Below are 17,318 nucleotides of genomic sequence, written 5' to 3'. Positions count from 1 at the left end.
GTCACGTTCTAGCAACATAGCACAATATTTATAAACTACGTTTAGCTCTACCATATTGCGTAATAACGTGTCAAAGGTTATGTGTCATACCATGTTCGCGTAGGGTCAAGGACACTTACGTGATTTTCTGATACAAAGATTAGTTTTTGAGAAGTTTAATGCGACACAGGAACGAAATACGACCCAGTCTTACACAATGTTGTTTCATATCATATATCACTCATAATGAATTCCTGGGAATATGAGAATTACGTAACATCGCCCTTCACGTTCGGTGCGCAGTATATTCTTGCATAAACACAGCCTAAGCGTGTTATTGTGGCATTTGTATTGTGAAGTGTGTGACCTGTATATATTAAACAATTAATTCAGGTATTTGTAACGACGGCTTGATTCTCTAACAGAAAGATAACTTATCACCAAATTGCTTCACCATATTCTACTTGTATGTATATATATATATATATATATATATATATATATATATATATATATATATATATATATATATATTTTTTTTTTTTTTTTTTTTTTTTTTTTTGCCGCTGTCTCCCGCGTTTGCGAGGTAGCGCAAGGAAACAGACGAAAGAAATGGCCCAACCCACCCCCATACACATGCCTTGATTCAATCCACTGACAGCACGTCAACCCCGGTATACCACATCGCTCCAATTCACTCTATTCTTTGCCCTCCTTTCACCCTCCTGCATGTTCAGGCCCCGATCACACAAAATCTTTTTCACTCCATCTTTCCACCTCCAATTTGGTCTCCCTCTTCTCCTCGTTCCTTCCACCTCCGACACATATATCCTCTTGGTCAATCTTTCCTCACTCATTCTCTCCATGTGACCAAACCATTTCAAAACACCCTCTTCTGCTCTCTCAACCACGCTCTTTTTATTTCCACACATCTCTCTTACCCTTACGTTACTTACTCGATCAAACCACCTCACACCACACATTGTCCTCAAACATCTCATTTCCAGCACATCCATCCTCCTGCGCACAACTCTATCCATAGTCCACGCCTCGCAACCATACAACATTGTTGGAACCACTGTTCCTTCAAACATACCCATTTTTGCTTTCCGAGATAATGTTCTCGACTTCCACACATTTTTCAAGGCTCCCAGAATTTTCGCCCCCTCCCCCACCCTATGATCCACTTCCGCTTCCATGGTTCCATCCGCTGCCAGATCCACTCCCAGATATCTAAAACACTTCACTTCCTCCAGTTTTTCTCCATTCAAACTCACCTCCCAATTGACTTGACCCTCAACCCTACTGTACCTAATAATTACCTTGCTCTTATTCACATTTACTCTTAACTTTCTTCTTTCACACACTTTACCAAACTCAGTCACCAGCTTCTGCAGTTTCTCACATGAATCAGCCACCAGCGGTCTATCATCAGCGAACAACAACTGACTCACTTCCCAAGCTCTCTCATCCCCAACAGACTTCATACTTGCCCCTCTTTCCAAAACTCTTGCATTCACCTCCCTAACAACCCCATCCATAAACAAATTAAACAACCATGGAGACATCACACACCCCTGCCGCAAACCTACATTCACTGAGAACCAATCACTTTCCTCTCTTCCTACACGTACACATGCCTTACATCCTCGATAAAAACTTTTCACTGCTTCTAACAACTTTCCTCCCACACCATATATTCTTAATACCTTCCACAGAGCATCTCTATCAACTCTATCATATGCCTTCTCCAGATCCATAAATGCTACATACAAATCCATTTGCTTTTCTAAGTATTTCTCACATACATTCTTCAAAGCAAACACCTGATCCACACATCCTCTACCACTTCTGAAACCACACTGCTCTTCCCCAATCTGATGCTCTGTACATGCCTTCACCCTCTCAATCAATACCCTCCCATATAATTTGCCAGGAATACTCAACAAACTTATACCTCTGTAATTTGAGCACTCAAATATATATATATATATATATATATATATATATATATATATATATATATATATATATATATATATATATATATATATATTTATATATATTCGGTATATGCTTCATTTGTCTTGTCCTTATTATGGCTACTGAAATAACCTTTTTATTTTTCTCAAATTTTGAGAAGTATAAAATCTTTGAAGCACTTTTTCTTAGAACTGAATGAGTGAATTTAAGGTCATTGTCAATCAGAATTTCACGAAAGTTTCCGCATGTTCACATACCGTATGTTGATGATGTATAGTAGGCGGGGAGCGACATGTTAATAAGGATTTTGAAATTATCTTGATATATACAATAAACATACTGGATGTGAAGTATAGTACATTTTAATCATAAAACACATTATGTCCTTCATTGTTCGCTGGCAGCGTTTTAAAAAATTAAAGGAAGAAAACATCTTCATAATCGAGCTGCTGGGCTCTGTTCTTGCTGTTTAGCGGAGATGGATTTTACTTTGTTCATAAAAGTGCTATTTTACAGCATACGAAAATTCAACACAATGTTACAAAGGCTGCTCTTTCCTTAGCTTTTAAGCTAACGCATTAGCTGCAGCAACAAAGAAATCATTGACAAACAAGCGCCCCGGAAGTTTACTATAGAGAAGTGGGTGTCTGAGCTACGTCACTTCTACGTAATACATTCAGGGCTAATGACTCATTTTCAGCCTAACTGGAGCATATATCTTACCGCTGTGTAGGCTTACAAACGCGTCTAAGATTACAAATGGACGACTTACAATTCACTCCGCCCGTAATGCAATGTTCGTATCTGCTAACATGTGTGGGTATAGAAAAGGCAAGGAGGTCGTATGTGCATTACTGTTGTAATTTGATATGTAGTCAAAGGTTAAAGTAAGATAGACTCATGGTACAGAGGTCAAGTATCTAGATGTTGATAGGTGAAGTTACTCAAACTATCTTGGATGTGTTTTAATGTAAGATGAACGTAGCTGATATTAAACTTGTCTTAAAACGTGTTTAAAGATGAAAAATAGTTGAAGTTGATTTGATTACGTTAACTACAGATAGCAGTGGCAGAAGTTAATTTGTTAATGTTGTTTTTACTGTAATATGGTGATGGACAAAGTTATCCGGAACATCTTAACTGATATGTTAATGTAAGATTTTTGCCGTAACATTTCGCCAGCTAAGGTATTGAAGACTCCCACTGAACTGTTATTTTAGGTGACTTTATTGGTTTAATTGCTGAGTAGCAGAGCTTAGACTGTGATAGTAATTCAAATGAATTATTGCTTTAAAAACCTGGATGGGGAATTAGTTAGTCTTGTTTTAGCTCAACAGATGAATTTGCTTGGTTGTTGTAGCTCTTTATGTAAGGTAGGTGGCTCTTGTTAGTGTTCTAATCAATCCGATGAAATGTTTAAGTTGTGGCAGCCTTCGTTACACGATTGTAGTTGCGGTAAAGGTTGCTGTAGATGTGGTTGTAAGACAGGTTAAGCCAGACCCATAGACAGATAGGTAGGTGCCTTTCACAGCAACACGTCTTCCTTAAGAGATGTATGACGATGTGAATAAGGGTTAGGTCAAAGTTCAGGCCATCACACCCTAAGGCAAGCTTCGCATATTCGTACCCAAGGGGTTGAATTATCCATTTTCTTTCATACTCTATTCACGCAGAATTCCATCTCTCTTATGTCACAAACTGCCTCGAAAGGATTCAGTGATCTGTTGCTATGTGTTATCCTGTGTATTCCTTCATATTATGTGTCTGCCTGCAAGTTGTGGGATTTAATGGCAATAAGCCAGAATCCATTCCATACGTCAGAACAAGATACACAAATTTAGCTAATATGAAATCCTATTTGGCTGCTCTGAGTTTTTGGTGAAATATCATTAGAATTGTAATGATTAATTGGGAAGTTGAGGACCATTATCGTTTCTAGACATATATACATCATCCTAGACGGATTTCAAGAAAGGCCAAGTAGAAAAGAAAAACGGGATATAGGAAGATAGTCTCTTCTTAAGATACCAGTTATCTTTCTATCTTATTTCTGCTTGCCTTTCCCCCTGAGTAAAGACAGTCAGGAACATGAAAGATTTCAGACCGAGGATGAATAGTGATACGTGTCTGTATCTTACGTACTAGTTTCATATATCATGATTCCATCGTATAACTAAGTCATGAGCAATAACAATTTTCAGATTGATACAGAATATATAACGCTCACAGTGATTGCATAAACAGTTGTGCATCATAATTGGACTCCTATCAAAATTATGATAAAAATCTAGGAAATTCATGTACATTTTATGTAAAAGTTCAGTTGTCTTTTTTTAATTACTGTGGATTTCATATGAAAGTTCAACAATCCCTTTTGAGACACAAGTGATTTTACTCAAATTTATCCTGAAACATAGCTATTTGTATAGAAAACGAAAACTTTCGGTATATATATATATATATATATATATATATATATATATATATATATATATATATATATATATATATATATATATATATATATATAATGTATGTGTATACAACCTAACCTAAGCCAGAGTTGATGAACACCTGGGTTAGGTATAGATAGACTGCTGCACCCAGGATTCGAACCCAATATTGCTACTGCTCATGCCACATACCAACATGGTATTACTCATTGGTATCCTTATCCTATCCAGTGTTGCCAGACATTACTATGAAACATGCAGTATTACAAACATACACCCCTCCCCCCCCTTAGACAATCCCTTTGCTTACAGCCCTGACAGTTGCATTTACTTTTGACCTTCAATGACCTCAAGTAGATTTAATTTCATATCTTCCACTCGAATTAAAGTAGATCTCTCCCGTTTATGCAGTGGAGTTAACTAGTTATTATCGTTTACATTATATTTTTGGTTCTAGCTTCTCCTGCCAGGAGTTTAGCCATTGGTTCGACTGCTTCCGAAACGTTGGCTGCGGAAGGCTCAGTAATGTCTGTTCAATGGGTCTGAATGGAATGTATTTAATGAGTCACAAAGAGAACTGTTCAACAAATAACGTCATAAATTGCTCAACGAGTATCATTTGACAGCCTCCCAGAACTTATAGTTTGAATGAGATTCAACAAATTTGGAGGAATATAATTTATCTTGGTCAACGAGGTTCATATATATAATGTCATTCACAGAATTTATGGCTTCAACGAGATTCGGCGAATTGGAATAAATATCACCGAATTTGGTTAACGAGTATTATTTGATATCGTTAGCTGTAATGGAAATTACGAACTTAACGAGAATCAACGTATATCATGAAGGGAATACCCACGGATGATGTACAAAAAATTTGAATAGATTTTACTGAATGAATATCAGTGAATATTGTTTGATGAGTACGAAAGATGATGGGATGTATTTTGAGAACTTCAACTTAAGGACATCAACAGATATCATCCAATGAGTATGATCCAAAGGATTTCATCAGTGTTAATGCAGAGTGTGCGGTTAGTGAATGTTCTCAGAGTACGGTGGCTAAGAACTATCCATAGCGGTTTCTGAATGCTATCCTCCAGTATGGTTTCTAAATTTTCGACAGTGCGGTTTCTGATTACTTCTTAGTGTGGTCTTTAAAGAGGCTGCTATTCACATCCCGTATATATCAACAAGCAACACTAAAATCTGATTATATATCAAAAGTCAATACCTCACAGCTTTGCTGTATCAACAAGCAGTGCTATACACTCCAACACACTACACATCCCAAAAGCAACACAATGCAGTCATGATGTAGCCACAAGCAACACTGTGCTCACCTCTGATCTATCAACAAGCAAGACTTTATACAACTTTGATGTCCCACAAGCTAGGTATAACTGATCCACAAGACCCACTGTTTCATCCTTCCTCTACTAAATACTTATTTGTTTGGCAGAATATAATCTTACAACCTGCGTCCGTCAGATGCCAGTTTGATAGAAATAATCATGAAAGGGTTGAGTCATAATGATTAACCTGGAGCTGGTAATTATTAGAGCATAGAGTTGTACATCACATAGGTTCCTGTAGCACGGGGATGGTAGCATTAATTACCTTGCCAGGTAGGGGTAATATTCAGCTTCAACCTCTATACTCAGTTAAGCTTCGAATAATCTTTTCTGTAAGGTAATGTGAACTTAGATACAGTCAGTTAGGATTTACTTTTTTAATGTTATGTGTTCCGATGACCTTGGAACTCATATAGATTTGGACTGGAGAAGCAGAGGAACTGGTTTGACAAATTCAAGGAGGAGTAAATACGGTTACTGCCGTAGTCCCGTCATGCAGTTTCAGGTATGTTTGCCGATCAAGTAGTATTCTTATTTTTTGGAAAGTTACTAAAATTCCTAAAAAGCCTCGTTATGACCGACAAATTATTCGTGAGAACGTTTAAGTCAATATCCATATCTAAATACTCGTAATGGCAGTACCTATATATGATTACTCGTAGTGGCAACATCTATTTCTAATTCGTATCGATAGATTACTGCATGATATCAAGGAGATGTTGATATATGACACATGACTACCCAGGAAATACTTCGATATTTTTTAGTTTGGATGATGGGCTGGGCAGCCAATATGTTCAGTAGCTTTCATTATTCTTTTGTTATATTTCATCTGGCACATATTTCTTAAAGTCGTATTAACGATGTTTTTCAACTCTGATCTTTTCATAAGTTCTCATTGTATTGTTTTACAGTCTAAGGTCGGTGTAGATGTTAGTTAACCACGAAATAAATAACATTGGTATAGTACCTTTGTTGCCGGTGAAATAACAGGAAATTCATTCTTGCTTTGTTAATATTGAATGACAAATGAAAATCACTGTAAATCTTACGTCAGACGCGGAGAATAGTCGACGTTTTTGAATATCTAGACAGGTAACGAGGCGTCCCGTCGATATACCACGGATGACTGCGAAACGAGGCGTTTCGTTGATGTACCATAGACAAACAGAGCCAAACGAGGCGCTTCGTTGATGTACCATAGACGAACAGAGCCAAACGAGGCGCTTCGTTGATGTACTAAGGTAAACAGGTCCTGTTCGCAAGGGATCCACATCCCCTTCCCAGAGGTCCAACAACCCCCTTACCCCACCAAGGTTGTTTATGTGGACATGAGAGAGTAATATGTTTGTCATTATGAAGGTGAGGACAATATTGCCAGCATGGGTCTGACAAGACACTGAGGGGAAGGAGTGCCAACGGATGGGAACTGACACATTTTTCTTGCAAGCAGCATTCATCACAGCCGCTCGAGGGGCGCTCCTGTCAAAGCCATAACAAGGGTGTTTTCTCCCTAATTTCCTCCTCCTCCTGTACTTTCCCTCTATCCCCCTTTCTTCCCTGTCTGGTTTTACTTTCCTTGTGTCTACGTCATATATTCCTTCCTCCTTATTCAGAGTTAGTTAGCCAAATGCAAAGAAAAAAAAAAAAATTCAAGGAACGCTGTTGTTTTACGCTTCAGAAGACCTGAGAAGATATTATTAATAAGACCTCATCATCATAAGCATTCAGCACCATAAGACTTAAAGCACCATAAAACTTCAGCACCTGTGCCGTTGTTTTGCTTTGAGAAACTATTGTAAACACATCCTGGTGTATTGTTTATTGTGTGGCCGTACAATAGCTCTCCGCCCGGTTGGAAACCTTCTTCTTAAAAACCCGAGGAGGTTATTATGTGGTGGGCTACAGGGTCTTCTGGACGTCGCCAGGCTTCCGGGGTAGGAATATGACTCCTGCTGGTGATGAGTGAAGAGAGGATCATTGAATCATATTATTTTCTTATTACTGTTTGGATCATATTGTTTTCTGGTTGGTACCATTCTCTCTGGTCATGCTCTTCGGATCAGTCAGTTCTTTGGGGTATATCATCCACACATTCTTCCTTGCCTCATTCTCTTCCTTTTTCACATAATTGTATCTTAGTTTTCTTACCGTCAGAATAAAGCAGTGACGATCAATCAAGGCACGTGGCAGGGAGAAGCGCTCTCAAGAATTTCGTTTAAAAGAAAGATTTCTTAATCATGATGAAATATTCTGAGGATGTTTTACATTAATCAGGAAAAACGTTTTATGTAGTTTTATGTATCCGGTTAAAGGAGACGAATGATGATATGTGTGTTTTGTGTGAAGTAAGTCCTCTTTGCCTCACACTTTAGGAGTTCTTGCTTGTGTGTTGATGTCGCAAGTCCACATTTCTCACACTTTTAATGTTCCTCATTATTTGCTCTTATTTGAAGCTTACAACAACACATTGAGTTGCCACTCTACGTGTTTATTTTTTTGGTATCTGTTAGTAGTGTGAGTCTAACTTAACATACTCCGGACGTCCATACTTGGGTGTTTTTTTTTAGTGTGAGTCCAACTTGTCACACCGCAGACATGCATTCTTAGTCGTTTGTAGCGTGGGTCGAAATTGCAACACTCTAGACGTCCATCCTTGAGTGTTGGCAGTGTGACTGTAATGTGTCAGACTCAAGGCGACGTCCCGACTTAATTTAAATTCCCTGTGGTTCTAATTCATTCGTATGCATGCATATAATGAGGTCCACATCATCAAAACTTATTATCAAAATACGAGCAGACCATCCGGCCTCATATGAATGATAATGAAGCCTTCCTGGCAATTCAAGAAACACTAGAACGTTGTTTGGACTTCATTAAGTCTCTGACCCCTCGGGAATGTGACTGCCTTCATGCCATGTCCCTTAGTCTTTGTGTTGACAGAGTAATATCATCTCATTTTCCAATAGTTTCCTAAATGATAATTGGATTTCATAATGATTTAAAGTGAAATATCATTTCCTCATTCGATGCATATATGAGTTTGTAATATATGGTATGATTGCATGTACATAGAAAGTAATTACTACCAACAGTTATCGAGTAATTGATAATTAGAAACAGCAAGATGACAGACATTCAATTGCCTGGCAGTCTGAGTGGTGATATGTGGAATGGTTTTATGTGAATGTAACTATACTTCCGACTCGAGTAGCGACGTGACAGCTTTAGACACTCAAATGACTTTAACTAGTATGCTCCGATGGGCGATACGAGGTCAGCAGTGGTGGGCTTGTGGTAGGAGCGACTCATGAATCACAACCTCTCGAGTGTGTTTTGGATGGCAGGGCTGTCGAGGTCGGCTGGTGTGAGGGACTTATGAATCAGAACCTCCCGAGTGTGTTATGGATGGCGGGACTGTGGTGGGAGGAGGGGAGTGTGAGGGCCGAGTGTGTGGTGATGCATTGTTGATGTCTGGCTGGCTAGGGAGGGAGGGAGGGAGGGACCTGCTGCCCACACATGCTGGAACCATCTACGTCTGCTGAACCTCGCCTACGCATGCTGGGGTCCACCCACGCCTGCTAGGCCCCACCCACGCCTGCTTGGGCCCCGCCTACGTCCCCTTGGGTTCCAGACTCCCGCGAGGTCCCATCCATCCCTGCTGTACACATGACCGGTAAATGTGTGCTAACAGTGCCCATTTGTATGTGTGTCTGACTAGAAAGTACCAAGAAAGCTGGTCTTGTTACCTCAGTGAAACTCATTAATGGGTTCGACGTGATACCTAACCCTCACATACACCCCTTACTCGTGCCTTTTCTTTACTCTTTGTCTCTATGCTTTTTCCCTCTCATCCCTTTGACATGCTCTTTTTACTCCATTTTGTACCTTTTTCATTCATGTTCTGGCCTCGATAAGCACTTCCCTCCGTGGCAGGAACCTTCGTTATAAAAAGTAGTGGAGACATTGATGACACTACGGAATGTTTCATTGAATCAACAACAGTACGCTGAATGTGCATACATGTCCGGGTAAAGAAAGACCTTGACTAGAGTATTTAGATTGATTAGACTCTCATCCTTCTGCTAATTGTCAACTATGATGTCGGTTTTGTTAGTGATTACTATTGCCAGGTCCCTAACTATAGCTAGGTCCCTAACTAACCTCTACCTGACGCTCAGGGTAGCTCTGTTTTAGCTTTGTCTATACGTTTCACAGAATGAAACATTATAAGAGCAGCCTGTAGGCTGTCTAGATTTCAGGCAACTAGCTGAAAGGCAAATTGGCAATGACGTCATACCTATAGTTGTGGCAAAGTTAGATTCACAGGTTTGGTTAGGTTAGATTCACAGGTTTGCCAGTGTTTGAAGTACACTCAGTGTGTCTTGCTAGATGTCATGTTATCCACACTGCCAACACCTTGTTAATGGTTAAACCACCAACCGTGCCAACACCTTCTTAATGACCCAATCACCTATTCTTCCAACACCTTCTCAATGATCCAGTTAATTACCCAGGAACAACTCCTAAGAAAGGGATCTCTTCATCACCAACGCACCCACTGGACTAATTACAAGGAGACGTGAACCTCGAGAAGGGGACGTGGTATTGATTATGTACTGGTTAGGTCAGGTTAGGGAACCACTCGCCAGGTACTGTCAGGTACCATTCGGCTGGTACCGCTCTCCTGCACTCCACACACAGAGAGCACTGGTCTACACTCCCCTCACTCCACACACAGAGAGCACTGGTCTACACTCCCCTCACTCCACACACAGAGAGCACTGGTCTACACTCCACTCACACAGGACCGCTGTTCTACACTCCTCTCATTCCACACACACACACAGGACCGCTGGTCTACACTCACTATCTCCCCTCCTCCCTGGCAAAAGGCCCACTAGGTCAGTCTCCCCTCACTCTTTGACTTAACGTTTAAAGGCTAACCAATAGAAATGAAACAGAAAACAAACACCACAAAATATTAACCCCTTGAGCACAACGGCGTAAACCATGAGTGAGACGGTATAGCCCATGAGGGTCATGACCTGGTCTTTTACCTGACCTCAGGTACAACTCCAGATCATCATATATATATATATATATATATATATATATATATATATCATAGAACATACAAACCTCCAACAGCCAGGATCGAACCCGGGACCCCTGTGCAAGAGGCAGGCATGCTAACCGCTAGGCTATGGGACTGTATAATAGAAAACAACTATTCGAAATACCTGCCTGCCTCTTGCACAGGGGTCCCGGGTTCGATCCTGGCTGTTGGAGGTTTGTATGTTCTATGAAGGTGCGCGTTCATATGCATTTTATTCGTATTCATATACCTCCGCGTTATACAGTTAGGTTCGGTAAAACGCTATCAGCTGGCTATGTGCGTCTGTTCGGAAACAACCGGTATAGACCCCGTTGCTCACCATTGTGAGACGAAGGGTATTCGAGTACTTAGTATTTCGAATAGTTGTTTCCTATTATACAGTCTCATAGCCTAGCGGTTAGCATGCTTGCCTCTTGCACAGGGGTCCCGGGTTCGATCCTAGCTGTTGGAGGTTTGTATGTTCTATGAAGGTGCGCGTTCATATGCACTTTATTCGTATATATATATATATATATATATATATATATATATATATATATATATATATATATTGAAAAGGATCACAATTTTACGCAACTGGAGAATCGTATGTTTATCAAATGGCGTCCTAGCTACGTCTCTTCGTTGTGTATCAACTGACTTATATTTCTCTCTTGTGTCTCCCCTGATGATGTGATTATCACACGAAAGTGCACTTGGGAAAGTATCATGTTTCATTTTCCCCGTGGACTCATAGGAATATACTTGATCACGCGGAAAATTGTGATATATATATATATATATATATATATATATATATATATATATATATATATATATATATATATATATATATATATATATATATATATATGTATATATATATATATATATATATATATATTTTTTTTTTTTTTTTTTCATACTATTCGCTGTTTCCCGCGATAGCGAGGTAGCGTTAAGAACAGAGGACTGGGCCTTTGAGGGAATATCCTCACCTGGACCTCTCCTCTGTTCCTTCTTTTGGAAAAAAAAAAAAAAAAACGAGAGGGGAGGATTTCCAGCCCCCCGCTCCCTTCCCTTTTAGTCGCCTTCTACGACACGCAGGGAATACGTGGGAAGTATTCTTTCTCCCCAATCCCCAGGGAAATATATATATATATTTATATATATATATATATATATATAAAGTGAAAGAACATTTTTTGTTCTACAGATGATTGTTAGGAATTACTTACATACCTAAAACTGATTATATGTTCTATTTCAGCTAGTCCTAGCCTAGGTCTGTCATGTCTTTTGATTAGGTAATAGAACTTTTTTCTCTTTCCGTCCAGGCCAACAGAAGCATCCGTTGTGTCTAAATAGAGAAATCTAGTTCATTATAACGTGTCGGTCTTAAGAACAAATTCAGAGCAGAATTTCTTATTCAAGAGGTTTTAGAGATTATGAAGATGTATTCAAATCCAAGAGACGAGGAAGGGTGTAGGCCTGGGGGCTTGTCTTAGATGAGGAATAAGTTCTTTTATTTTAAATTAAGAGAACTTTCTAGGACACGTAGCGTTGCCAGCGTTCCAAGTAGTCCCGCTGCGGCGCACATGTGGTTCGAGACGACCATGTTACAGTGAGATGCATGTCTTAACGGCGCGACCCTTGATCACGGCCAAGTGCAAGACGCAGCACTGAGGGAGTGGCCTTGAGTGCATGGATGCGAAGGTGCTCACCAAGGGCGTGGCACTGACGTTGCTGGAGAGAGAGAGAGAGAGAGAGAGAGAGAGAGAGAGAGAGAGAGAGAGAGAGAGAGAGAGAGAGAGAGAGAGTAGTTCATGAGGGAACCAGTCCTCGCATGTTTACCACAGAAAACTCGTTTCGGGTCTTTCACTTACTCCCAGCCTCGCCACTTATCTTCCAGTTTTTCCCCAACACTTTCCAGCATTTCCCCAGCATCTTTTAGCACCTACTTAGCTCCTCAGGATTTTCCAGCAGGTAGCACGTATCAACCCCAGGGCCACCTGTGAGGGTGGCTGGAGGGGTCTGCTGCCTTACTAAAGTAGACACGTAATAGGGAAAGCTCTTTACCAACCCCCAACCCTCCCAAAAAAAATGCTGCACACGTCAACCAGTTGCTGAAAGAAATGTCGCGCTTATTATCTTATTCATGAGAGAAGGAGGGTTTGAGGAGGTGGGATGGAAGGAAGAGAGAGAGAGAGAGAGAGAGAGAGAGAGAGAGAGAGAGAGAGAGAGAGAGAGAGAGAGAGAGAGAGTGATATTCTTACTATATAGACAAACTTGGGTTCGTGTCGTTCGTGGACTCCAAACATCCCAGTTGGTGCACCAGGCCTCCCTCCCCCTCCCCATCATTCATTAGTCTCGCTTCTTTAGTAAAAAGAAAAAAGAAAAAGAAAATCTTTACCATATTAGCCCAAGTCTTTGCCCTAACTCTTCTCCAGCACAAGTTTCACCCATCGCCAGACATAATAATTAGGGGCAGCCTGATGTGCGATGACTGCCGGTCTAAGCAACGCTGAGAAAAAACGAAAGGGAATAGTACTTTTTTAATCGTTTACGTTCATGAACTGTCGTACTTCGGTCTAATGATGTGTTTTTAACTGAAGACTATACGTGTTTAGACTGTACGCGTTTGTTCCACATCGTAATAGCAGACAATGAAGTGTTGAAGTTCTGTATCTTAAAGATCGTACCTTGTGAGCACTGTTGACGAACTGAATGCAACGTACTACACCCTCATTTTCCCGTAGGTTAGAGACCTTTAAAAAAGATCTCTCCTCATGAACTTAAGTCGAGGAGTTCCTTCAGTTCCTCTAACTTTCCTAGAGGATCTTACCTCATTATCGCTCCTCGCACTATATCAAGAATTTCTTTTTAAGCAAATTTTACAAACTTCTCGTTCTTTGATGACGTCAGCGTTCCATGCGCGTAGTGCCTGCGCAGTAGGTCAGTAAACAAAATATGCCAAAATTCTGCCAATGGAAGTACACAGGGAGAAGAATGTCTACAGCTCCTTCCGTGTCTTTCTCCTTCGCCTAACCAGAGTTCTCCAGTCCTTGGCTTCATCCTCTTTATATCATCTCCAGGTGATATATTAATATATCTTCCAATTCATACCCGTCACGAGACGCGTTACCAGGTATTGTCGGGTCTAGTTACGACAGAAGCAAATGGCAACTTTAACTACGATATTTATAGTCTTGGCGGATGAAACGTGAGAGTATAAACCTAGCTTACAACGACGAAGGATTGCCGAAACCTTTATCCTGCCTCTCTTTCCGGGCGTGAAGGATTAGATCTTAGATCTAGTTAGATCTAATACGAGTGACCAGTCATATACGCACCGTGAAGATACACCCTTGGATTCCTGCGTCATAATGGCCAACATTCAGGACTGCTCTCCTGATTGGTTCTGATGGGTAGGCGTAAGGAACAGACGCAGACTTTGATTCGTAGATTTAAGGATGAGGAACAGACTCAAACTTTGATCCTGAAAGTTAACTGTGTTTGGCTCAGACTCTGTTTCTTGGTTTTTGTGGCTGAGTGTGTGTGGAGTAGACTGAAACACTGGTTTTCGAGCTAAGTGTGTGGAATAGACTGTCATTCCCAAGGCTGAGTGTGTTAGGAACTGATTTGACTGCTGGTAGAAGTGAACCATCTGTAGCCAGACTGACACCAAAGTGTTTATGAACCACTTAAAGGATTACACTCTGGACTAACTAGGACGATCAGCCGGATTCGCCTGGATTCGGAGCAGCATCTATCTAGCTGTGACGTTACACCAGCAGCTGAACAAATAAGGAGAAAATATGAATTAATTACCAGCATTAACATTAATCACACTTCGTAAATTCCGCGAATTTATTACCGAATTCCAACCATTGAAAAAAGTCGAAAACCCACATTATTTTTTATCGTCATGACGGATTTCGATACGTTATTATTTTAAGCAATATATATATATATATATATATATATATATATATATATATATATATATATATATATATATATATATATATATATATATGTGAGAAAGGAACGTGAAGGAAAATATCAAAGTGACAGTTGGTCTTTGGACGGAGAGGAACGAGTTAAATATTCATCAGGCCGATCGTCCACACAGGGGACACCGTCGGGCTGTAATGGCGAATAATAGGTAAGATGAGCCGCGCACTCCATTCTCTCCCCATTATCGGTGGCCTAATGGAGACAACAACGAGGAAATAATGGTCTATTGTCCAATTACGGACCCATTGTGTGGTCTGGTGGCACTTGCTCTGGTACCGGCCCACGGAAATGACTGTTTTTTACTCATACGTACATACCTTTAGAGGTACATATAGAAAAACGCGCACGCCCACACGCACAATTATGTCTCGTGAATATGTGGGAAATGTGGAGCTCCGGTTAGATAAAAGTGTGGCGTGTACTCCTGTGTGTCATGACTGCTCGGGGAGGTGAGGGATAGAAGGAGAACAAGGGAAGGTTAAACTAGAAGATGAGCATGTTGGTGAGTGGATGGGATGGAGGAGAGTGCGGATGGAACGGGAGTTGCGTGGCTCTGGGAAAGAGTAAATATCTAGCCGTGGAAAAGTAGAGGAGTTGGGGATTATTGGACGAATGCAACGACTGTTCCGCTGGATGGAAGTAAGGGAATTAAGATTAACTTCAACAATTACAGGGAATTTAAAGCTGGCCAGGTATATGGACGGCCTGGTTGTGAACGACCGAATGGAAATGGTTGTGAGTCTGTCGCAGGTGTAAAGATAGAAGGATTGATAGAAGATAGCTGGTGTATAAAGGGCAGGTGTTCGAAAAGATGGAGGTCATGAGTAGCGATTTAGAGAGAGAGAGAGAGAGAGAGAGAGAGAGAGAGAGAGAGAGAGAGAGAGAGAGAGAGAGAGAGAGAGGATATCATATACATAAGGAGTTTGTGGAATAGTGAAGGAGATGAAGAAAAAATTGGGGCTATGAGAAAACATCAGTAGTTTGATGAGAAATGTCTTGTCTGTAGGAGGACACTTGGAAGGACAGTAGTACTTTTATGAGGTGAGAAACATACGGTCTAGGAAAACGGCATTACATTAATGAAAGGAGAAAGAAAGGACCCATAAGAAGAAGGCAGTCCCTTCATGAGATGAGAAACACAGAACCTATTGAAGAGCAGCATCCTCACGAGATGAGAAACATAAAGGAAGTTCTTCCCTTTACCTGTGGTCGTGGTGATGCGTGGGGTCATAATATTCAGCAGAGGTTCCTCATCGCCACGAGCACCGTACTAGCCTGTTCCACAGGCCGACCAGAAGATGAGGAGGACGATCTCATCATCCTGTTTGACTCACAACCTCTCACTACTTCCACCTCATCACTCACTGCAGATAGGTTCGCCTACGAGCTCTCTTGAAGGAGGAATAGAAAATGCGGTGCTGGTAAATTGTCAGAAGGAAACTTTCATACGTGTAAAAACATTTATTCTTATGCTCAAGATTAGTATTGAAGTTAAAACAACATTTAAAAATTCGTCTTTGTTTTTAAGTAATATTTTGGAAACTGATAGAAAGATGGTGTGATGGAATCAGATTTAGAATTCGCTTGTTTATCCCGATCTATATTTTTCTAAATCGAGGGAAACAGAATTGCTACATAAGCAATAAATCAGATGTAAAGAAATCTTTGTGAGAAGAACTGAATATTTATCATTGATATTTTGAGCAAAGGAAATTCATTGATACAAGGCATCTAGAATAGAAAATAAGCTTACTTTATTTTCATAAGCAAATCTCCGCCTATCGTTTCACCTTTTTTCTGGGTTTAACAGACATGAATCAAGGAAGGCTGTATGGCTGTGTAGTCCAAGTCGTAAATTATAGAAATTAGTCTGTTCAGCAGAGTACTCAAGGCATGTAATTGGGTATATATATATATATATATATATATATATATATATATATATATATATATATATATATATATATATATATATTATCCCTGGGGATAGAGGATTAAGAATACTTCCCACGTATTCCCTGCGTGTCGTAGAAGGCGACTAAAAGGGGAGGGAGCGGGGGGCTGGAAATCCTCCCCTCTCTTTTTTTTTTTAAATTTTCCAAAAGAAGGAACAGAGGGGGCCAGGTGAGGATATTCCAAAAAAGGCCCAGTCCTCTGTTCCTAACGCTACCTCGCTAACGCGGGAAATGGCGAATAGTTTAAAAGAAAAGAAAGAAAAATATATATATATATATATGTTTACACAATCCTTTCATGAGTCATTTCCATCGATCATCAGCAGCCTACCTCCCCTCTCCATCAGTCTTCACGTAGACCTGCCTGCGGAGTAGGAAGTGTCTGGCACGGTGCACTGGGGTGGTGTGAGGTGGACGGTAAGCCCACTAACCAGAGGGCCGACCGGTTATCGGTGGAGGACTCTTGTGGTGG

General features: G+C 40.4%; 2 protein-coding genes across 3 annotated transcripts in view; one reads left to right on the top strand and one right to left on the bottom strand.

Annotated features, from left to right (window-relative positions):
* The window catches only part of sav (scaffold protein salvador), a 1,023,444-nt gene that overhangs the window by 311,024 nt on the left and 695,102 nt on the right, over window positions 1-17,318 (top strand). The gene's annotated exons all lie outside the window — the stretch shown is intronic.
* LOC139761641 (uncharacterized) overlaps window positions 1-17,318 on the bottom strand; it is a 54,793-nt gene that overhangs the window by 26,610 nt on the left and 10,865 nt on the right. The window contains exon 3 of one of the 2 annotated variants that reach the window (XM_071685928.1): window positions 16,095-16,282. The exons of the other annotated variant lie outside the window; for it this stretch is intronic. Coding sequence (XP_071542029.1) covers window positions 16,095-16,122 — 28 coding nt within the window. The 5' untranslated portion in view covers window positions 16,123-16,282. The remainder of the gene's footprint in view (window positions 1-16,094; window positions 16,283-17,318) is intronic. 2 annotated transcript variants of the gene reach the window in all.

The sequence above is a fragment of the Panulirus ornatus genome, chromosome 41 (genome assembly GCF_036320965.1).
Source record: "Panulirus ornatus isolate Po-2019 chromosome 41, ASM3632096v1, whole genome shotgun sequence".
NCBI classification, from domain to species: domain Eukaryota; kingdom Metazoa; phylum Arthropoda; class Malacostraca; order Decapoda; family Palinuridae; genus Panulirus; species Panulirus ornatus.
Note: the sequence above shows the minus strand (reverse complement) of the source record. Positions and strands in the feature narration are given on the sequence as shown.